Source organism: Bidens hawaiensis, unplaced genomic scaffold, assembly GCF_021521415.1.
Source record: "Bidens hawaiensis isolate Kalapana, Puna unplaced genomic scaffold, B.hawaiensis_p1.1 tig00017043_1, whole genome shotgun sequence".
NCBI lineage: Eukaryota > Viridiplantae > Streptophyta > Magnoliopsida > Asterales > Asteraceae > Bidens > Bidens hawaiensis.
Window position 1 is genome coordinate 65145 of NW_027492580.1, and position 23849 is coordinate 88993.

At 35.1% G+C, this 23849-nt stretch overlaps 3 protein-coding genes and 1 pseudogene across 5 annotated transcripts; 1 reads left to right on the forward strand and 3 right to left on the reverse strand.

Annotated features, from left to right (window-relative positions):
* The first annotated feature begins 661 nt into the window (after window positions 1–661).
* LOC143552885 (protein S-acyltransferase 8-like) lies at window positions 662–5320 on the forward strand. 2 transcript variants are annotated; one of them, XM_077042999.1, is made up of 6 exons: window positions 662–899; window positions 2655–2840; window positions 2928–3215; window positions 4052–4288; window positions 4789–5130; window positions 5162–5320. In XM_077042999.1, the coding sequence occupies exons 1-5, from the start codon at window positions 861–863 to the stop codon at window positions 5104–5106; spliced, it is 1068 nt and encodes a 355-aa protein (XP_076899114.1). In that variant the 5' UTR covers window positions 662–860; the 3' UTR covers window positions 5107–5130; window positions 5162–5320. The 2 variants fall into 2 exon arrangements, with proteins under 2 accessions (XP_076899114.1, XP_076899113.1); XM_077042998.1 differs by having other exon boundaries at window positions 4789–5320.
* A 65-nt stretch (window positions 5321–5385) lies between these two features.
* Window positions 5386–8570, reverse strand: LOC143552887 (putative serine/threonine-protein kinase At1g54610; annotated as a pseudogene). The gene is made up of 7 exons (XR_013138724.1): window positions 8073–8570; window positions 7123–7407; window positions 6718–7035; window positions 6272–6493; window positions 6094–6189; window positions 5907–6009; window positions 5386–5823 (listed from the first exon to the last, which is right to left on the reverse strand). The product of XR_013138724.1 is annotated as a putative serine/threonine-protein kinase At1g54610 (transcript).
* Window positions 8571–11472: 2902 nt separating this feature from the next.
* Window positions 11473–12277, reverse strand: LOC143552860 (uncharacterized). Its single transcript, XM_077042975.1, has 2 exons — window positions 11699–12277; window positions 11473–11614 (listed from the first exon to the last, which is right to left on the reverse strand). Exons 1-2 carry the CDS (start codon window positions 12223–12225, stop codon window positions 11545–11547), a joined length of 597 nt encoding a protein of 198 aa, XP_076899090.1. The 5' UTR covers window positions 12226–12277; the 3' UTR covers window positions 11473–11544.
* Window positions 12278–16202: 3925 nt separating this feature from the next.
* On the reverse strand, window positions 16203–19563 carry LOC143552861 (uncharacterized). Its single transcript, XM_077042976.1, has 3 exons — window positions 19391–19563; window positions 16834–16914; window positions 16203–16727 (listed from the first exon to the last, which is right to left on the reverse strand). The coding sequence occupies exons 1-3, from the start codon at window positions 19547–19549 to the stop codon at window positions 16440–16442; spliced, it is 528 nt and encodes a 175-aa protein (XP_076899091.1). The 5' UTR covers window positions 19550–19563; the 3' UTR covers window positions 16203–16439.
* Between the last annotated feature and the right edge of the window lie 4286 nt (window positions 19564–23849).

The following is a 23849-nucleotide window of genomic DNA, read 5'->3' on the forward strand; positions in this document are numbered from 1 at the left end:
TTTATTGACCGACGCTTCCCCGTTTGTTCACATCAATTTTTATACTTTTCTTGTTTTAGTTTCGATAAACGTAACCGATAATGACTGAATTCGCGTCGAATCGTCATCGTAACAGTCAGTTTTACCAACACTTGAGTTTTATTGATCATCATCGTCGCACTTAGTAAATCTCATCAATAACAAAGCTATAGCAGGGTTCAAGAATAGTAAGATGTAGACAACCTTACCTCTACATCATAGAAATAGAGATACTGCTTTCAGCGAAACCCCAGACTCGATAGTGGTTTTGTATCAAGCCTTGGACATATGTCACATAACACTCAACCATCGGGACCCCGAAAAAATGGTGCATGTACCCTTGTCGTTCGGCTATCAACGACTCAACACCACAACATGATGCCTGATTAACCTTCCGTCACTTTTAACGCTATTTTCACAAAATCAGTAAAATAACGTCAAAATTAGTACCACACACATATATATATAAATTATATACGAGTACCGCAAACAAGACGTGCGAGTTTTATTGACCGAATAAACATTATTGACATTTTTTTAAGCATGTTTATTATAATAAACTATATTATATTATTTATATACAATATAATATTAATGAAATGAATAACGTAGTGGAAGTTATTATTTTAATAAAACATCCACCCCTCTCCTCAATACTCTATACACTCAAAACCTCCACCACCGCCGTCGTTACGCCGGCGACCACCTGTTTCTTGCAGATCTTAATCCAATAACCAAAACCCATTTCCTGTTATGGGTTTTAAGAGTTAGAGTTAAAGGGAAATTATTAAATTATGCGGTGTAATAAGTCTGGATATTATTATTATTATTAATAATTTCAGATGGCCAAAAGGGTTTATGAAGTTTGGAAAGGAAGAAATGTAAGTTTTTTTTATTATTATTATTTTTATTTACCCAATTTTTGGTTTTGGTTTATTTTTAGGTTAAAGGTTTTTAATTTAAATGTTTTGATTTTAGTGGTATAAGTTTGGTTTGTGTGTAATTGGATGTGTGTAGTGTAATGGGTAGATGTCAAATTTTGATTTTTAGGTGTTAGGGTTAGTGGGTAGTGATGATAGTTTGGATTTGAGTTAGGCTATCCGTAGTGGGCGACATTTGAGGAGCGATGAAGGCGATGATTGAAGGGAACAACCCCTCCCCCCCGGGCGGCCGGCGCAACAATAGGGGCGATAAGAGGGGGGATGACTATTTGTGTTTTGTTTTTTTTTTATTATTATTATATAGGGCTACAACACCATTAAACTCCTAAAACCAAAACTCACCATTTGCTGACTGGGCGCCACATGGAATGGCGCGAAACGCCTCATTTTGTAGCCCCTCTACTACACATAGCCTTAGGGTTTATGTGTATGGTATGTAAAGTTGAAAGCTTTAATCAATTTGTGACCTTGGGTTACTAAAGATATAAGCAAAGCACATAGGGTTTGTATGTTGTTGGTCGGGCGATGGGTACATACTAGGGATTAATCAGATTGAAATATATTTTTATATGTAGTTTTCAGTTTATATATATATATATATACATCTACATGCATTTATTATGTAATATTCAGTTATACACACACGTCACGCGCACACACATTTTTATGTGTGGTTTTTTGAACATGTTTTAAGCTATGAACGGTTAGGGGTGATTATGGCCGATTAATCTTCAATTTTTACAACCGTGATTATACATACATAAAAGGAAGTGTAGGGCATCGTGTGTAGAACAAGGGAATTAGGATTTAGAAGGATGGAAATGATTTTGTTCACAAGCTGGCTCGTGTATTGCTATTATTGAGTTTTGTAGTGCATACTCTAGTTGAAAGTTGAAATCTTTAGCTTGACCGTGAATGCGATTGTTGGTAATTTGGTTATGGGTTAAGGTTTCTACTTGAACCCGTAGTTGTCAAAGGCGCAACTCGCAAGACTCAAAGGGTGAGCCTTGGGCCTAGGTGCAAAGTGCTTAAAAAGCGAGGGCCCAAGATAAGCAAGGCGCATAGCGTAAACATATGTTGTTTGGGGTTTTTAGCCATCTTTTAGGCTTGTTTACGGATAGTTTAGCATGGTTCCGTACTGTTTTTGGATGTTTAGATTATTTTGCCTGGAATTTGTAGAAAGGCGCTTTCTCTGCGCCTTGCGTCGCCCAAGGGTCTAGGCCCACGGCTCACGCCCGAAGGGATTTTGACAACATAGCTTGAACTCATGTAGAATATATGATTATTGTTTCTTAAACATGCTTTCTTGAACATGTAGATATGAGATATTTTTTGCTAAAATAAGTACATGGAGAGCAAACCCTTGTTAGCTTTTCGGCTATTAATGTATGATACTTTGATATTAGAGTTTTGCAAGTAAGGAAGAACACTGTTGGTTGAGTACTCGAGTAGAATAACATAACATTACTTGCTTTTTAAAAAAAAAATAAAAACCTTTTAATCTTGGTGTGCAACCACCAAGAAACGGGCTGATTTTGGTTGTGTTTGATTATAAACGGTTTAAATAATACCAAATAGGTCAAACAAGTCTAACGGCTTGAAAGTCGCCCAAAGACTGTTAATACCGCTTGCAAACTCTTGAATCGCTTTTATTCAAATATTAAGCTTAATAATATTATTTTGTTTTTTTTTCAGAAATTTTTTCTTGGAGGAAGATTAATATTCGGTCCAGACGCCAAATCTCTGCTTGCCACATTTTCACTAATTGTTATTCCCGTTATTATTTTTTGTATATTTGTTGGACGGCATCTTCGCCATGAATTCCCGTCATATAATGCAGGATACGCCATCATTGTTGCAGCAATCGTCTATACAATCTATGTTAGTCCTATTTTATAAATTTTTTGTGTATTAAATAATTAATAAGTTTTATAATTGAGATTTGACTTGGTTGACTGATTTTGGTAGGTTTTGGTGCTGCTGCTTCTTACTTCGGCCCGTGATCCTGGGATAGTGCCCCGCAACTTACACCCTCCGGAAGAAGATTTTACGTATGAAACCGGGGGAAGACAAACACCGTCTGTAACATTCCCGAGAACCAAAGAAGTTATGGTAAACGGGATTTCGGTTAGAGTCAAATATTGTGACACATGTATGCTTTACCGCTCTCCTCGTTGCTCTCACTGTTCGGTTTGTAATAATTGTGTCGAACGGTTCGATCATCACTGTCCTTGGGTGGGCCAATGCATTGGGCTGGTATGGTTTCGTTCGATTCTCTATATATATTATTAATAGGGTTGTAAACGAGCCGAGCTTGAGCACGACTATGCTTGAGCTTGGCTTAGTCTTGTAAATGAACCGAAGTACCAAGCATTAACGGATGAACATAAATGAGTTTAAATGAACAAAAATTTGCAAACATAAATGAACGAACAAGTCATGCGTTGATGTTCATTCATTTAACAAACGTAAACGAACGAACGTAAATGAACTTTAAGGGATGAACATAAACGAATGTAAATGAAATAATTTAAACGATCATTTACAAATATTAATGAAAGAACAAGTCATGTGTTTGTTCATTTAACCAAGTGAAAACATTTTTTTCTGTTCATGTTCGTTTGTTTAAACTTAAAATAAACGAGCTTTTCACCGAACGATTTACTGAACCCCCGTCCTGTTTACAAGCCTAGCTTGGCTCGTTAACATAAGCTTGAGCTTGGTCGTGAGTAGTTTTTAAGCTTAAGCTTTGCTCGGTCTCGCTTCATTTATTATATTACTATTAGTTTTTATGTATAACATAATATATATTATTTATTTATTTTTATCATACAGTTATTATTTTATAAATATGTTTAATACGTTAAATTAAAATTATATGAATAATAGGCTCGTTTAGAATCACAAGCCAGCTCGGGCTCAGTCTTGTTTGTTAAACAGGCTTACTTTTAGGCTCGAGTTCAGGCTAGAGTCCATTTAAGCTCGGCTCGATTCAAGCTTGGCTCGTTTACACCCCTACTTATTATATTATGAATGCTTTTTTTATTTTTTTGTATTTTTATTAATTTACCCGTGATTGTTTTGTGATCCAGCGGAACTATCCTTTCTTTTTTCTGTTTGTGTCTTCGTTAATGCTTCTATGCATATACGTGTTTTCGATGTCGGCTTATTATATAAAGGTTTTAATGGATGATAAAGAGATTGGCACGGTTTGGAAAGCAATGAAAGAATCCCCTGCATCGGTTGTATTAATGACTTATTGTTTTATTTCACTTTGGTTTGTCGGTGGCCTCACGGGTTTTCATCTTTACCTTATCGGGTCAAACCAGGTTAGTAAAGTCAACCCTTATTTATATACTGATTTTATCATGGTTTCACTTAGGGTGCTAAACGGGTCGTGTTTTCGGGTCTAACCTAACACAGACCCAAAAACGTTACATTAATAAAAGTCGTGTTAGACATTTGAACCCGAACATGACATGAATATTTGTGGGTCGACACGAAAATGACGTAACACATTTATTTACGTTCATTTGGTTTAAAATTTTGGTATAAACTACCCAACAAATTTATTTTATGACGTAAAATACATTTTAAAAGGATAAAATAAAAAATAATGGGTTAAATGGTCAACCCACAAACCTGCTGTTTTGAAACAAACACGACTCGTTTAGCTAAATGGGTTCACGGGTTGACCCGAACTCGTTTATACTAAACCCAAACCGCAAGTTACGTGTTAGGTTCATGTTGTGTCAGAAATGCACACCCTTAAGTTTAACGGTTAAAGTATTAAACTTTACCAGATAATTCAAACATTTGTTTGTTACAGACGACCTATGAAAACTTCCGGTACAGATCAGACAACCGATACAACGTTTATAACCGAGGTTGTATAAACAACTTTCTAGAAGTTTTCTGCACGAAAATCAAACCGTCAAGGAACAAGTTCCGGGATCTTGTTCAAGAAGTGCAGCCGCCAACGCCAGCCGCTGCTCGGGAATCTGCCACCAATGACGCGGGCCCGGATGACCGTCGTGTGAAGGTGGAAGATGACCTGGATATTGGTGGAGATTTGTTAAAGATTTCGCAACGTCATAACTTCGAAGGAATTGATTCGGATATACGCAGCCGAGGAAATGATCAATGATAACGGTTTAATGTTTGTTTGTTTGTTTAACCTGTCGGTTTCGGGTTCGTTTTAGTTAGTTGGATTTTGGGCGTGTGGATGTTGTAAATGTTTGGGCGGGCAAAACCGTCATTTTGTCGGTTAGTCGGTTTTCGGTCGGTTGATGCATTTGTGTAATTGTGTGTGATATTATGGTGTACTTGCTTCATTCTTTATGTAATTCAAGACTTGTGTACATGTTTATATGTTGAAGATTTGGATCAACAAAAATAATTAATATTATAAATATAAATGAAAACATAAATGACAAATAAAAAAAATAATATTAAGTTGATGAAAAATTGAAAAACAAATACAATCATCTCGGTGTTGTTTTTTGATCTGCTAGTTAAGCAGATCGTATTTTACCAGACCCGTGTTCCGATACTCTCGTGTGGACGAGGATCTTGGAACATGGGTCATGGTGGTATGATCATCAATTATGCCGTCATACTTGGTTGATATTATTCTTTTAGCACCGGGTAATGGAGGTCGGTTTTTAACGTTCATTTTTGCATTTGGGTACGATTCACTCATTTGTCATTGGTATCGTTGGTATAGGTTCCCGGCAGGTGATGGTAGTGGGGCCACAAGTTCATCGGTTGGGCTTGGCTCGACTCCCGATGAAGACGGGCTTATATTGGTTATTGGGTGCTCTTTGGTTTCTCTAACAACGACCTCGAGTCTCTTTTCAGCTTCCTGCAAAACATGATGAATGGACGCGTTATTATGTATGTTTGTCGTTCTTGAAAAACCCGAGATGGTGAAGCACTAAATTATACCTCTTTCAAAGAACCCGAATCTTGATTTGGGTTTTCGGTCAGTTGATCCTTCATTTGTTGATCTCGTAATGTTCTAGACTTTCGTGTCCTAGACTTTCTATGCCTAGAACGAAAATATAATATAAGAAAAGATAACGATATTTTGATAGTTCATGAATCAACCGTGTATAAGTTTCGAGTAACTTACTTCCTTGGCTCGCTTGTTTGAGCCAAATCATCGTCGTCTACTTGAATAACAGGTAAACCGCAAAGATCACACGCCCACGGGGCTTGTATGAAAAAACTACAATCATCACATCGGTCAGTTATACTTTCAAACATCTTAACTTCGACGTTTATATTAAAGAGTTCGGTTTAGTTCTCACCTCGTGTTGGAGAGCAGAGCCAGCAGAACCGCGATAAGCAGGGTCTAGAGCCAAAAGAACCATTAAAAGTCCCAATGCCGATCGTGGATAGTCTCTAAACGCTTCGTGAAGATTTGGTTTGTACGAATGTGGTGGTCTAAACGTTGTCGATAACTTTAGTTTTTTCCAATAATCCGACGATGGCGAGCCACAAAGCTTGAAAATCTTGTGAAGTTGCTCAACCTAAATGCAAATAATCACAAGTTAACTCATTCGATAAAAAAACATATTCAAATCGACCCGTTAACAAAGGGGCAAAAATGTCATTTCCAACTAAATAAAAGTAGAATTGACTTTAATATTATATTAATAATAAGGTCGATTCTAGCTCATAGTAGAATATGCATTATTCTATAATGATAAAAAAATATGTCTATATGTATGATAAAGATTTGCATCATATCAACCTCGGTCCTCCCGGGCAAAATCGGTCTTCCGGCAAACATTTCCGCTAAGAGACAACCCGCGCTCCAAAGGTCTATACCCGGACCATAGACCGTGGTACCCAACAACAACTCGGGTGACCGATACCAAAGTGTAACAACCCGGTTTGTAAGTTGAACCGGCTTTTTCGGGTCATAATAATTTGCAAGACCGAAATCAGCTATCTTTAAATTCCCGTCTCTATCGATAAGTAAATTCGATCCCTTAATATCTCGATGCAAAATCCCTCTTTCGTGACAATGTTGAAGCCCCGAAAGCAATTGTTGCATGTAAAATTTAACCTAAACACGACACACGTACATAATATAACCGTTAGGAATATATGAATATATGTCGAAAAAATTCGGTTTTGCAAGAAAAGATCGAACCTGAGGCTCGGTGAGCCTTTCGTCCGGTCGAGAAACGATCCTCGATAAGTCGGTTTGCATGTAGTCGAATACGAGGTACAAACTATATTGCATTCGAGATGTTGCTAAGCCTAAAAGCTTTACTATGTTGGGATGATCTAGTTTTCGCAACATCATGATTTCTCGGGCCATAAACTTGACACTTTCGGGCTCAGAAGTGTCAAAACGAACCTTTTTCAGCGCTACGATTTTCTTGGTTTTTCGATCTCGAGCCTTGTATACATTGCTATAAGTACCGGACCCAATCTGTAACGGGAAAAATTCTTCAAACATTTATCATTGTAACTAGTAGTTGGAAATAAAAGCGTTTGGTAGAACTTAGAAGTGTGCATGGGTCGGTTTTTATTAGTCTTCGGCTCAAACTAAAATAAAAACCAAAATTTGGTTTTTGAAACCGCTTGGTCTTGGTGTTTTTGGTTTTGCTATTCAGGCTTAAAAATTTTGAACAGAAAAAAAAAAACATATAAAGAATCTAAGCCTATGTTTTAAAATATATAAATTGATTATTATGCCTTTGGGCCTAAGTTTTTGGACTAAGTTTGGTTCAATTTTTTCGGTTTTTTTACATGCAAAATCATTCCGAACATAATAAGATTTTTGAAAAACATAAAACCAAACAATAGGTTTTAAGGTTGAGCTCGAAATTTAATTTTGGTTATTTCAACCGTCAGTAATTGGTTTACATGCGTAGAGACAATACTTTCTTTCAAAACAAAGTTTTACAGTCTATGCAAATAAATTTAAAAAAATAAAAAACTAAGTTGAAACCAAAAAACCTTCAAAAAGCTAAATGGCCTGACCAAGTAAAATCTCTCTGTTAATAGAACCACGAATGGTAAAAAATTCCAAATACAAAAAATCTTAGATCAGCCTCTGCAAGCATATGACTATAAGAGTGATTAGGTGATGACCTTATCAAGCTTATCATAAGCTTCCGCGCTCTTGGGGACCAACCCATCAAGTGCATGTTTCGGTACATTATCCGTCAACCACTTGGGCCACCCATCCACCAACTCCTCGAGATCATCCGACCTCCCGGACCCACTCCTCCTTATCACACCACCTCCATCACTGCCACCACGGCCCCCACCACTACTACTACCACCACCACTCCCACTATTCCTCCGCGTACCTTCTTTACCACCACCACTCACCGCATTACCACCGCCACTTCCGCCGGAATTACCAAAATTCCGGCCACCGGAATTCGACTTTCTTGATCCTCTCACATACCCATTTTCCATCTTGAGTTTGTGAATACCATGATGGGATGATGTGTCCATTAATGGCTTTGTTGGAGCACATCCCATGTCGGAGGATACTATGTAAGTGATGTGTGACAGACTGTTTGTTGGTGGATTGAATGTGACATTGACAAGAATATTGAGTTATTAGAAAAACAAAACTACTACTAAATATTTTTATAAGTTGATGAAACAAATGCAGGCTTTTTGTAACCGAAAATACCAAGATTTTCATTTGACAATCTGACCACTTAAAATAAACATTATTATCAAAATGTCTACGTCAAATTCAGTCGACCTGTCTACTTAATAATCATCATCAGACTAGATTTTCAACAAATCAGGTTACAATTACGCCCACGGTTGTAAAAATAACACTTATGCACCAATAATCACGAATTAATCGCTAGTCAAGTAGTCGGTACCCACCAGCTAGTCGCCGATAAATAGTTATTTGTTAATATAAAATTTGGTAATATATATGTATATTTAAAAAAATTACATATAAATTTCAATTTGTTTAATCCCTATTAATCTTGATTAATTGCTGCTCTCCGCCTCACCATTTTACTCACTCACACCACGTGTCAATATCCTGTCAAGATTTTTTGAAAGAAAAAATCATTAAACCGACGGGACTTTTCAAGCGTCCTGACGATATTCTCTTTCTTGCGACTATTTTTTACGGGGTTTTTTAGGCTTCGGCCGAGATTTTTTTGACGCGTAGTGGGATCTTATTGATTGAAAATTCGGTCGGTGATGATTATTAAATAGGCGGGTCAACTGAATATAAGGTGAACATTTTAAGTAAAAGCTGATCAGATAGACATTTTATATGCTTTCACCGTCGACGGTAGATAGTTACTTGTTAAAATCAGTCAAAATTCGAAATTTTATATATAAAAATAAAATTCGGTAATATATATGTATATTTAAAAAATTACATATAAGTTTCAATTTGTTTAATCCATATTAATCTTGATTAATTGCTGCACTCTGCCTCACCGCTTTACTCACTCACACCACGTGTCAATATCCCATCAAGACGGCAGGATTTCTTGAAAGAAAAAAGCATTGAACCGACGGGATTTTTCAAACGTCCTGACGAGATTCTCTTTCTTGCGTTTGTATTTTACGGGTTTTTTTTAGGCTTCCGCCATGATTTTTTTGGTTGAAAATCCAGTCGGGTGATGATTATTAAAAAGACGGGTCGACTGAATATAAGGTGAACAATTTAAGTAAAAGCTGATCAGATAGACATTATGTTTATTTTCAGTAATGTAAAGGCATTTTGATCAATTTTTCCTATAATATGTTTAGTTGTTTACAACTAATTCATTAAAATGGAAGTTGACAAAGTTGCCGGCTAATGCCGGCTAAAAGATTACCTTTTGTGACAATACATCCAAAATAATATTATTCCACGTGGCAAAAGGAAAATGTATGACATGACATGTCTTCTATTAATTTTGTCTAAAATCGTTTGTTGTTATAAAATATAACCTTGTCTTATATTTGTCGTAACGATAGTGGTTTATTAAGTAAAGTCGTATTAAAAGTTGACATTTTTGAGTGATTATTTCGATGTGAGTTATTATTGAATATATGAAGAAATAGACAAATTGGCATTATGCAAAAAAAAACTTATATACTAGTGTTTGTACATATTTGACATATGTGATTTTAATTTTCTTGTATAAGTTTTGATATGAAATGTTATATTAATATGTACAAAAGGTATAAAAGAAAAACAAGAGTGTTCGGTCGTTCGTTTAACAAGAAGTTCGTTTATATTCGCCAATTTATTAAACGAACCGACATGGACAAAAAAATTCGTTCGGTAATCTTAACGGACGAACACGGACAGAACCAAGTCCGTTTGATAGTGTTCACGAATGTCCGGTAATGTTCGTCCGTTGTTGTCCGTCCGGTATTGTAAGTGTTTAGATCTATCCAGTATTGTTATTTAACTGTGGAATTTCTAGTGTTATTAATCACACTTTTGTATTACTACATATGTTTGATGTCTCTTATAGTGATTCACTTTTTGTTAATATATTAAGTGTTAATTATATTTAGATATTATATGGTGTAGTTTCAAACGTGTAGATTAAGTTGTTTGGATTTATGTTTGGAATTAATATGTAACTGATTATGTTTGTCCATTAGTGTCCGTGGTCAGTTAATGCTTACGTGTTCGTTCGTCCATTAATGTCCATTAGTGTCTGTTTGTCTATTATTGTCCATTAACGTCCGTTTACAATATTGACGAACGGGCACTGACAAATTCAATTTCTTAATGGATGGACACATACATGAATTTCAGTTCGATAGAGTGTTCGTGAACCGTCCGTTTGTTCATCGAAAGCTTATCGGACGGATACGGACATGCTCTCGTCCGGTCCGATGGTAAGAACTTGAAAAACTCATATTTTTATTTATTTTTACACAAAAGAATAAACAAAATAAGTTATATTTTTGTGCAATTAAGTTATTTTTAACTTTTGCCTATTTTGGATATCAAATGGTCTCAACTATATAGGCATTTTATGATCATATGGAATAGAGTTGGCCCAGGCCCATTAACTCTGTGGATGATAAATATTTATAGCCACCCGTGGAGGATCAGGTAATCGGGTCGGGTAATCTAGAATATTATAAATCTCATACCCATCTAAAATCAACGAAAAATTTCAAAAGTGATTCTAAACCCGTCGATACCCTAATGTCGTCCCACATAAAGTTGCGTGTGAATATGTTTCCGTCTTAGATTTTCATAACCAGTTAGTTTCATAATAAGAAATATGTTTAGAATTTCTAAAACTGACAAAAGATCACAAAACAGCTAATAAAAGAAGAATAAAACCGTGTTAGTTACGACAAAACAAATTAAGAATAACAAAACCTGGAAAAAAATCGGAATATGAACAAATGTTATCATCCGTGGTCGTTAGTACCATGCCTAATGTTGACTCGATACAACCAACCGATTAAATTTGTTGTAAACGACAAAGATCAGTGTCGTTTACAAAATCTAAAAGATCTGTTGCGCGTGCCAACATGATCACACAATACAAAAAAAACTGTTTTTAATACCTTTTAAAAAAAACCAAAACACACCCAAACCTACAATGTCAAACTACATTATCGTGCACGAACATGTTTTCGCAGTACTGTTTTCTAACTCATCGTCCGAATCACTGTGTTCACTGCAAATACATGTGGAAATATGAATCAGTAAATATTTATTATTATATTTTATATTTATATAAAATGTCATTTCTCAGTCATACCTGGGCTCAAATTCCCGAATATCACAAAGCTCTCCTCCGGTAACATCTGTCCAATGCACACTTCTTCTAGCAGTTTGGTCAACGGGTTTGGGTTTGGCCTCATCACAGTTATTAACTGCGACCAGGCCCAAAACAGTCGAGGCCCGTTTCTTCAAACTACTTTTAAGAGAAACTACGTTTATGCCGTCACAATTTGAGGCCCGAGTATTTTCTTCAACTTTTTCTAAACGAGAGCTTTTAACGACATCCTGCTGACGCTGGGCAGGTCCCACTGACGGGCTCTCGTGTCCTGTGGCTGCACAACCGAAGCAGGTGAAGGAAGTTGACCCGCAGGCGCAACGGGTCTTATTGGCAGCCAGTTGGAGGTCAGGTGCGGGTTGTGGGTTCACCGAATGGTACTGGCTCCACGGGCTAACTCTCATGGGCTTTTGCTCTTTTTTCTGGCCCAAAATAAGCAGGCTTAGCCCGTTACTGTAACCCGTAGCCGAGGAAGAGAAGAACCTTCCTCCTTCCACTGCTAATAACATCAGTTCTTTTCATTTGAGCCCACCATAAATCTTCAAGAAAGTTGCCAAATACTCACTATTATCAGAAATGATCATTAGTTTCAAAACACACATCCAAACACTTCTATGTGGTTTGTCTAAATCTGCGGTTTTAGTCCAATAGTTTCAAATTTGTGATTTTCGTGTCCGTGGTTTCATTTCACTTGCAATTAAACCCGACTACACTAACCCCATTAAGCCTTGTTGTTAAACCCATCAGCGTGCCCCTTACGTGAGGGGCAATTTTGTCTTTTTTCTCCCCAAATAGTCCCCAGTCCTAATTTGCAAGCCCCCTCACGTGATGGGTTGGGGTGTATTTGGAAAAAAAGGACAAAACTGCCCCTACATGTGGGGCACGCTGATGGGTTCAACGACCAAACTTAATGGGGTTAGTGGGGTCGGGTTTAAATGCAAGTGAAATGAAACCACAGAGACGAAAATCGCAAATTTGAAACTATTGGATTAAAACTACAGATTTAGACAAACCACATGAACGAAAACCGTAGTTTACTCGTAAGAATAGTTAAACATATCAGATAAGAGGATAAGACAAAAATAAGCATGGCAATAGAATCAATTATGGCTGTAAACGAATCGAACCGAACAAGGTCTTGTTCATGTTCATCCGTGAAGCTTTTACCGGACAAGCGGACGATTCACGAACACCAAACCAAACAAAAGTTCCTGTCTGTGTTCGCTCATTAAGGAAATGAACTTGTTCGTGAACAGTTAGTTCATGAACACAAACAATGTTTTATCTAATTTGGCTAACTGAGAATGAACAGTGTCAACAGTTCGCTCCGACTACCAAATTTGCGTTTGTGTTTCTTTAACATCATGTTCATATGCTAACTTTGCATATAAATTAATCACATAATACTCATATATATATATATATATATATAGAAAAGGGTTCAAATAAGAATAAAGAGTTTCCTAAGAATGGTAAGAACCAACAAAATATTGACATGTGGCATTACAAATAATGGTGAAAGAACAATTCTAGGAAACTATGACGGTTATTGTTAATTTTAAATCTCAACCATAGATTAATATAATCCAATGGCTATGGTTTATTCCTGGTCTTCCTAGGAAACTAATTGTTTTTAGGATAACCCTCCCCTATATATATATATATATATATATATGTTTTATAGTTAATAACTTTGCTTAAAAGCTATGGGCTGTTCCAAAAGCTCGAGGCTTGAAGCTCGGGCTCGTGGCTCGCTCGAATAAAACTAGCTGAAAAACCTTGATTTGAAACATCCTGAGCTGAGTTGGCTCATTTTTGTAACTGAGCCAAAATCGACCTAGGCTCGGCTCGTTGGCTCGATCTTAATCTCGTTTAACTTCAAAATTGAGCTAGAGCTTTAGTTGAGTTGCCCCTTTTAACTTCGAGCCCGAGGTCGAAACCACCCTGGCTGACTCGGGCTCACTGATAAGTAGGCCTGTAAACGAACCGAACGAACATGAACAATGTTCGCTCGTTTAACTTTAAACGAACACGAACACATATTTTGTGCTCGTGTTCGTTTATTTAAAAAATGAACATGTACATGTTCGTGAACTGTTCGTTTGTTTAAAATCTAAACGAACAGTTCACGAACATAAATGAACAAAATATAAAACCATTAAATAGATAACATATTAATTATTTTCAATTAATACGTAAACAAACATAAATAAACAGACGTAAAAAAACACCTTATTGGATCTGCGAAGGGATTCAGATGCTGACGTGTCTGGGTTCGGAGTTGGTGGTAATGCGTGGTTTCCGGTGGCCGGAATATGATTTGAAATTGAAAGAAGCAAGGCTGTGTGTGTGTGTGTGTGGAGTGAAAAGTATTTTAGAGAATATAAATATAAAATTAATTAATTAATTTTATAATTTTAAGATGGAATCAAATCAAAGATTTGACCTTCTTTATACCACTTATTGAATCATGTAATGATTCCTATAGAATAATAAATAAACTAAAATTTTGATTGATTGATTGATTTTATGTTACAACTCATAAGAGAATGTTTATATAGTTTTGTTAATTGATTTGTAAATTATATGACAAGATGGTTCGGTTTGAGACGGTTTTCGGCCAAAACTGAAATTTCGATATTTGAATTTTTAAAAATCGTTTGGGTTTATTTCGGTTTGGGTTATTTTTATTATACCATTTGAGCTTGAACATTTTGGATCGAAAATAATGAAATTTGCCTAAATATTTTTGTTAGTTTTATAATTAAGAGAGTGTTTAGATAGGTTTGTTAATTGATTTTGAATAAAGAAATGTGAAAAGCATTTGATATGGTTATACAGTGTATGGTTTGGTTTGGGTCAGTTTTGGGCTAAAATTTAACTAGAAACGGGAAATTCGTTTTTTAGATTTTTTAAAACTATTTGGTTACGATTTTTTGGTTTGGGTTTGTTTCCGTTTTACCATGAGCTTGAACATTTTGGGTTGGCTTAAATAATAAATTTGAGCATAAATCTATTTATTAATTAATAACTAATTGATTAAAAAAATGTATTTGGTTAAATTATTTTAGTTACAGATTTATTCAATTCTTATAAATTACTTAAAATAGAAAATGAAGATCTTTAAATCTGGTTCGCTTTTACAAAAGCATAAAACCAGACAGTCATTTTTTTTATTTTGGTTTGGTTTTTTCAATTTCATGCACAACCCTGATTTTTAAAGAGTTAGAAAATAATATTTAGTTACTTAAAAGCCGTAAGATAGTGTATGCCGGAGTGAAAATACAAGACGCGTAAGTACAACTAGTCATGCATGAAGTACTGATAGAGATGCCCTAACAATATAAAGTGCAAAACCGTGTTGGAAGGTATTATTTGGACCAAAAGTAACACAAAACTCTTTTATAATCTTCTGGTGCTTTTTATACATTTATCTTTTATATAAATAGCTAAAGTATGCCTTTGACATGGGTTTTTATATAATAGAATGTTGGTGGTGTGATGGAGGTTATAATGGCATTGTCAACTTACAAGAAAGATATAAAGAAACATGAAGGTGGCTTTGTTTTTTTATAGTTCGTAAAGGGCTTTATCTCAAATTTAATGTTTTTTTAATTTGTAAAGAAGCATTAAAACAATCAATTACTTAGAATGCTTATAGCAAGTACACCAAAGTGCAAACATTTTATATATATCATGTACAAAAAGTTACAAATTATTATCTCAATTTATATATTTGTTTTCAACTCATCAAAGAATATATTGGTCAGTAATTTTAAGTTTTTAACCATCTCTATAATATAAAAAGTGCATTACATTTGCATAGAGAAAATACATTCCGGGCCCGATCTGTAAAAAAAGTAGAGGTGTTCATTATTCGGTTTGAAATCTGTTAAACCAAAATCGAACCGCGACGAATTAGAAATTCGGCTTTCGGTTCGGTTTCACAAAATTTAAATTCGGTTCAAACCACTTGCTTTTTTTTCACCATATGCAATATTTTGGTTCAAACCAATAAACAGGAACCTTTTTGACGTGTCACCCGACAATATCATTCTATCGATGATTTTGTATGTTTGATTATCAAGCCATCAACTCGAAATCTCAATTCAAAAGTAATGCCAAATCAAATTAACTGATACGATGGACCAAAATCATGGTTCGGTTTCAGCCATACCTTGTTCCAAATCAGAACGACAAAACCGCACCAAATATGGGAAACAAGCTTCTTTTGACTGTATGTTGATAGCTATACGCCTATACGGCTCAAATTCATTATTTTGGGCCAACATTTATGATCCAAATTCATTAACATGTGGTTAACAAAAAATTTAAAATCAAAAGTTTAAGGCGCAAACACTTCAAGCCCAAATGTAAAACCAAAAACCGAACCAAACCTATAAATAATAAACCCAAAACCGACCTTTGCACACCCCTACATGAATATCATCTTCAACTTCACAAAACAAAATATCAACAAAGATAGATTCATATAAGATAAACCATTATCAAACCCAAAATCTCAAAAGTTGCATACAAGTAAAAATATTTTATAGATAACATGAAAAGATTCACACACACCTTTCCATCCCCTCGAAAACACTTGCTTTTTTTCACCATATGCAATTACAACCTTCACCGCTAGTTTCACTTCGAAAAAAACCATTTTTTTGACTTTCAAGCACTCGCGTTGGTTACAAACACTCAAAAACACGAAGAATTGTTAATGAGTAGAATCATGACCTGTGCTATCTGCATGCATGTCCATTGAAGAATCTTGATGATCGTTATTATTCTTGGCACCGTATGCTTCTTGAGAGATATGATAGTTTTGAAGGCTTCGACGAACAGGACTCGATAATGCGTTTGAGAATATGTAGTTCTTGGATTGTTGATCATTGTAGGGACCACTAGACGACCCGGAAGTCATAAACGGGTTGGTCACTTGCTGGTTCGGTTGTGAAGTTCTTGGAGCCATTGGTGGATCCTCCACAGATAAATCTAGCTCAGCCTGCACAAGTGCACAGTTGTGTATTCGATCATCATGCGCATTAAGAAAGTTAAACATGAAACGAAGATGTGATTGATATCCGCATGTTGGTTGTGTAAAAAAGTACCTCAATATAGGCTAGTATGTCTTCTGAGGTCACTCTCAAACCTTCGGCATCTTGCTTAGAAATCCATTGATATAGCTTTTCCTGCAAAATAACATTATTAATAATGAATTCCATATATACAGATGATTAACAGCATCGTTAAGCAGGCAAAAGGCATATCGATAAGACTAGTTTCAATTTCTAATGATTTTAATTCAGTAAACTCGCTCGGGTGCATTGAGAATGAAACAAAATTGAGCATTACCAGAAGCTAAAGAATAAAATAAGTGCTATTAACATAAGTCACAACACCACAAAAAATATAATACTGCAACTGTTATAAAGCAAAGTTTTCCACATGTAACACCAACAAATTACTCCTTTCAACTATGCAAAAATCTGCAGATAGACAAGTAATCTCACCACCAAACAAGCAAAGCCAAAGATCAAGAAAAATGTATTCAATTTATTCAACCAGTTTATAACTTTACCCTTTCAGCATTTACAAAGAAATATGCATAATCAAGAGAAAAAAACTCGCATCTAACAGGCCATGTTATTCACATCAAACCTTTATTTTCCAACACCTATGTGCCCTATTTAGCAAATACAAATAAGGGTGCAAACAAGCCGAGCTGCTATCGAGCTACTCAAGATCGGATAGATAACAAGCACGCTTGTCGAAGGTGCAAGGCACACTCAAGGCGCTAAAAGTGAGCCTTGGGCCTAAGAGCAAGGCGCTTAAAAAGCAAGGGACCGATATAAGCAAGGTGCATAGCATAAACATATCAATTTTTGGGGTTTCAGACATGTTGTAGGCTTGCTTAGGGCTAGTTTAGGCCGGCTCTAGGCCATTTTTGGACATTACAAACCAGTTTGCCTGGAGTTTGCATAGTTTTGCAGGGACCGGAATCAGACCATAACCTGGCCGGGATCTTTCCCGGAGGTCGCCAGATTGCCTGGATGACAGCAAGGCGCTTTCCCTGCGCCTTTCCTCGGCTGAAGTCCTAGGCACGTGCCGAAGGACTTTTAACAACATATAAAGCTCGAGCCTTTTTGAGCCCGGGCCGAGCCTAAGCTCGAGCCTTCTATTCCGTAGAAAACATTACTATAGAGGGGAGGAGGGGTAGAGGACGACCGAAATTGACTTGGGATGAGAGGATTAGGCATGATTTGATAGACCTAAACCTCTCCGAGGACATGGTTGAGGATAGGAATTCGTGGAGAAGTAGAATTAAAGTTAAGGATTTTTAGGGAGAATTGAATACCTTAGGGCTTAGACTTAACTTATTTAGGTCACATACCATAATGGTATTTCTCTTACATATATTATTATTTTTATAATTATTATTAGTTTTTATATAGCTGTTAAACTGTGATCTTATTATTATTATTATTAGTAGTAGTAGTAGTAGTTTTTATATAACTGTTAAACTTTGATTTCCTTTATTTTGCTTCATACACATGTACTTAGAGCGGAGGGTCTCTCTGGAAGCCACCTCTTTATTCCTTTGGATAGAGGTACGGTGTGCCTACATCCCACCCTCCCCAGACCCTACTTATAGCTTTGCTGTCGGTGGGACTTTACTGGGTATGATTGATTGATTGATATGTATTAAATTCACACTGCAAAGTTGACCTCGAGCCGAGCTAAGGCTCGTTTAAGGTGTTTCTCAAATTATAAACTAACTAATAATTGATAAACGAGCCGAGCCCGATCTTGCTATATTGACTCACAGGCTAGGCTTGAGTCTGAGCTTTCGTAAGTCAAACGAGCTGAGCCAAGCCAAGCCTAGTCAAGCTCGTGCACGGCTCAGCTTGTTTACACCCCTAATTTTAACTCTTCCGGGTTTCTATGTATTAATTTCACACTGCAATGTCAAGCTCGAGGCGAGCTTTAGCGCTTTTAAGGTACCACACACAAGCTTCAGCCAAGCTTAGGTACAAAAATTAATTAATATATAGTAGCCAAGCTCCAGCTTAAAAAAACGATTCACGAGCCTTTAAAAAAGAGCTCAAAACAAGCTCGAGCTCTAACTCTCGTGAGTCAAAATGAGCCGAGCTCTGGCTCGTTTAAGGTACCTCACACGAGCTACAGCTATACTTAGGCTCGTTAAGGTTTTTCTCGCATTATACAAATATAATTAAAAAATGTACATAAACTAATTAACAAATAGTAAACTAGCCGAGCCTAATCCAAGCTCAATCTTCGAAAAGCATTTCATGAGCCTTAGAAAAAGAGCTCAAACAAAGTCGAGCTTCTGCTTGTTTAAGGTACCTCACTTGAGCTCCAGTCGTACTTAGCCTAGTTAAGGTTTTTCTCTTTTTTATAATAAAAAAATGTACATAAACTAATTAACAAATAGTAAACGAGCCGAGCCGAGCCGAGCCTAATCCTACCACCACGAGCTTTATAAAAAGAGCTCATTAGCCAAAACGAGCCGAGCTCGAGCCTAGTAACTGCTATAGAAAACCTAATTCAATCAATCTGAAACAAAACCTAGGGTTTTCGAACATATAATAATAATAATAATAATAATAAATTAATGAATGAATTAATATTATTATTATAATATACCAATCCATGGCGTTCACCGGATAGAAATGAAAGCTTCTGCTGACTCATCGCCTGCGAGTAAAGCTGAGATAACGAATTGGCAGCGTTACAGAAACTCGAATACATCGTCCGATCGACTTCGTCTAGGATTGTCGCCACCGATTTCCTCTTCTTCGCCATTATTATTATTATTATTATTCCGGCACGGTTTCCGGCGAGAAGTAGCCGGTGACGGTGGCTGCCGGAGGAGGTTCTCTACGTTTGTTTGTTTTTTTAATTTATAATTTTTGTTAAAATAAATTTTGGAATCGATGGTAAAGATATTTTTAGGCGTTACGTTCTCGTTGTCTGTTGTTATTATTATACTTTTGCGTCGGGTCGAGACGACACGAATAAATATATGGGTTGGTAATTGGTCGGACTTCGGTATTTTTAAATCCATATCTAATTATTAAAGTTTGTACTAAACTCGTTGGGTTTCGGGTTTCAGATCAGTTTTGACGAAATACTTTTTGTCGGGTATACTCAACCTAAAACTCATTGGGTATTTATTGAGTTTTGACAAAATATAACTTACCGGTTACAACAATGATTACTATAAAAATTAAATGTCTCGAATAATTGTCATAAACATGTTTTCGACAAATATTGTATTTAGAATATACTGTACACATACACATACACATACACATACACATACACATACACATACACATACACATACACATATATGTAACATAAAAATAATTATGTCAGGTAATCGGGTATATTACGAATCCAAAACTCATCTTAAACCTATGAAAAATTTCAAAATTAATCACAAACCCGTCTCAAACTCTAATGGGTCGGGTATTATCCGTCTCAATTATGTCGGGTTTCGAGTTTTCCCATCAGGGTCGGGTTTTAATGTTATCCTTAGGTTAAGTTTGGAGTTCACCAACTTAACTACCAAGTTAGTATCATTTCGACCGGGCAACTAGACACGATTTACATATCTAGCTAGGCTTATAAACGGACCAAATGAAAATGAGCATAGCTCAAAGCATGTGTGTGTTTGTTTGTTTAGTGTTAGCTCAACACGGACAACTAAACGAACATGGTTTCTTGTTTGTATGTGTTCGTGCTCGTTATCAAATATAAACTAATGGTTCACGAACAAACATAAATGGAAATATAATAACATATATAAGTGAGCGTAAAAGAAATGAGTTGGGCTAAAATTATTATGAAACTCTAAGATGTAATGAACCGAAGAGTGAAATGAATACACAAACGAACTTTAACAAACATAAACGAATTTAAATGAATGAACATTCAAGAACATAAATGGACGATTGAGACACGCGTTCTTGTACATTCGTTTAAGTAAATGAACAAAAAGTTGTGTTCATAACTTCATGTAGAGCTGTTTATTGAATGTTTAGTTCGTTTATGGTCATACCCTAATATTTTGTTTTAAACATAGCATAGAAATAAGTGTGGGATGGTCGGTTTTGGTTATTATGGCCTAATATCAAACCTATAACCGATGTGTCATTCTCAAATTTTCATAATCGGTCGTTTCACTTAACTCAATAACTGTTGATTCGATTTTTGTATATCGTATAAGAAATATAAGTAACAACTTATATAATATTTTAATAAAAAATTAAAACAAAACATTTAAGATACATACCTTATTATAAACCATATAATTATTGATTTTAATGTCCAACCTATAAGAAATCAATTATGGAAAAATAATAATAATTCACAACCAACCATTAATTTGCCAATCAACTCAATTATTTGTTTTTTATGTTCACTCATACCTAATTATCACTTCTTGTTGCCCATCTAGTTCGGTTTCATGTTGTGTAATCGACTATAATATTCAACCTCGTGATCAATGCTCAATGTATTTTAATGTGGGCCCAAATGTGTGTTTAGTTTTGGGCTAAAAGCCTACTAATGGGCCAAGCCTATTTGTTTGACGGCCCAAATAATATTTACTAGTTTTCAATCTTTCATTCACAAACGTCAATACATGTATTGGTGCAAAAACCGGTTAGTGATCAATGGTCAAATAATCGGTATACAGGTTAATCGGGTCGGGTATTAACAAGTTTTGAGACAAGAAACCCCATTCCGGTATAACCGGTAAACAACCGGAAAAAAAAACGTTTAAAAAAAACAAATAATCAGTTCATTTAACCGGTTTCAGAGATCAATAAAATAAACATGTTTCTAATTGACGGTTACAGCTGGGCGTAAACTGGTTAGTGGTGTACCAGTTACTAACCCTTTAGAATTTCGAGTTGGAATCGGTATCAATTAACCGGTTTGGTTGTGCACCTCTAAATACATCTCTAAACACATGTATATTACCAAGGATTCATACGAGCCCAGAGCTCTTATCAAGTTTTATATAAAATATAGAAATTTTTTAACAATGCGAAAAAAGAACTTTTTATTATCGAATAAAGATATATGTGTATAAGGGTAATTCAACCAAACTTAACCCGATGTTAGTCTTCGAGTAGTGAAATTAAGCTCGGACTTCGTCAAAGTGTTAGACTAACACATATATCATGTGTCAATACGTGATTAGTCACACTAGCATAAATAGTACAACGTGCATATAAATAAATAAACACGGAAGTTAAAACTTATAAGGACAACGATTATGTGTACGTTACACAAGAAAGCCTCTCAAACGCTTAACAAGTACATCAAACGACATTGATCACCTTCCCCCATCACTCACTTAGAATAAAGTGTTTCTCGTATACTCATTTGAACCTCACGAGTCACGACCCTTGACATACAACTATACTATATACTATTTTCTTTTCACTCATGATCACACTCATAGTTTTTGAGTCGGGTCAACATTCATTTAATTTGTCGTTATACTTAAGCTCGGTTCTCATTCAACTAAATTATAATTTATGAAACTATTTTTTGTTTTTTTATTTTTTTTTATTTTTAAAGATTTGAAGCTCAGATTTCTTTTATCCAAACATAACAAACAACTACTAATCAATAGAATATAATCTTATGTATTGCCCAATAAATGATGCTTGTTGTATTGTAGCAATTTATATATTTTTTATTAGAAAATCAGTAAATAATTAAATAAAATGGATGATAGTCAAAAGTGTTAATTAGAGGCATCTTCAAGCATCCCCCCTCTTGTTAACGTATCAGTCACATAAAGGAATTAAATTATATTCTTTATATTATTTTAACCAACCTACACACATTATATGTTTATTACACAATCATTTTAAGTATACAAATATATAATACACTTGTATATAATGCTTGAATGCCTAACAAATATACTAACTGTTAAAAGTAAGCCAACGTATACAATTACATAACTATCTTAGACGTCTTGTATGAGCGATTTATATAATATGACTACAAACCTATACAAATTTAAAATATTAATTTCTTAAGAATTACAATAAAGTAAGACATATATATATATGTGTGTATTATGCATTGTACACTTTGTGTAGGTGAAACCACACAAAATTCTTGTACACTCCGTAGAGTAATTATATTCTTATACAACTATTGTGGACTATTATTATATAACACAACACTATAATATATTTTATAAAAAAAATAAGCTTTCAAAACAAATGAGACAAATAGAAGATATTGAAAATAAGACAAAAATATATATGCTATTTTGTAACATTGTATGAAGAGTTTAGTGAGGAAACAAACCCCAATTACATTTGGAGTAAACCTATGTTAATTTAAATGTGTTATAAAACCCTAAAATTAATTCGGATATCCCAATCTTTGATTCTTTGTGTAATTTTATATCCGATTCTAGATTGGATCTTCATACACAATTTATTTATCGTAACTGTTGATAACTTTTTTCTTAACCATCGATGACTATACAACATGTTTACCTATGAAAATAGTACGCGGATTTTATATGTGAATGAAAATAATCATTCATTGTCATTTTTGTATACAAAAGTACATGTACATTAGTACATACATAATAAAAAAAATAGTGTATATACATGTAACTATATTATATTGGTTGCATTTTGGCCTAACAATTCAATATTGCATTATAAAAATCCCAAGATCCACTTTTTGAGTTAGATTTATGTTTGAAAAATACTCAAACGTGTACTTTCTCATCAACACAATCACCTCACAATCTCAAAAGTCAGTCAAATCATCAAAACCTAACTTTTCCAATGTCTAAAGTTATTCATAATTTTGTACCATTTCTTTTAATCCTATTTACCTTTCATAACACTCTTCTTTGTTAAAACCACATTTAATTTGTATACATCCAAGTAATAACACATATGGCCTTCTAATATATTAATATTAAAATTTTCTTACTTAAATTACGAATTCGGTTATCTAAACCAACCTATTGTGCATGTCACTAGGTCGGGAAGCTAGCAACGATGCTTGCCTTGTAGAAGAAGTCAAAATCTCATGTAAAAGCATTTAT

Excerpts from the sequence above, each read along its gene's own strand:
- LOC143552885 (XM_077042998.1), top strand. The coding sequence starts at position 861 with ATGGCCAAAAGGGTTTATGAAGTTTGGAAAGGAAGAAAT. Across the intron at positions 900-2,654 it reads AAGTTTGGAAAGGAAGAAAT|AAATTTTTTCTTGGAGGAAG; the intron begins GTAAGTTTTTTT and ends TTTTTTTTTCAG. Across the intron at positions 4,289-4,788 it reads ACCTTATCGGGTCAAACCAG|ACGACCTATGAAAACTTCCG; the intron begins GTTAGTAAAGTC and ends TGTTTGTTACAG.
- LOC143552860 (XM_077042975.1), bottom strand. The coding sequence starts at position 12,225 with ATGTTATTAGCAGTGGAAGGAGGAAGGTTCTTCTCTTCCTCGGCTACG. Across the intron at positions 11,615-11,698 it reads ATTCGGGAATTTGAGCCCAG|TGAACACAGTGATTCGGACG; the intron begins GTATGACTGAGA and ends ATGTATTTGCAG.
- LOC143552861 (XM_077042976.1), bottom strand. The coding sequence starts at position 19,549 with ATGGCGAAGAAGAGGAAATCGGTGGCGACAATCCTAGACGAAGTCGAT. Across the intron at positions 16,915-19,390 it reads CCGGTGAACGCCATGGATTG|GAAAAGCTATATCAATGGAT; the intron begins GTATATTATAAT and ends GTTATTTTGCAG. Across the intron at positions 16,728-16,833 it reads ACATACTAGCCTATATTGAG|GCTGAGCTAGATTTATCTGT; the intron begins GTACTTTTTTAC and ends GCACTTGTGCAG.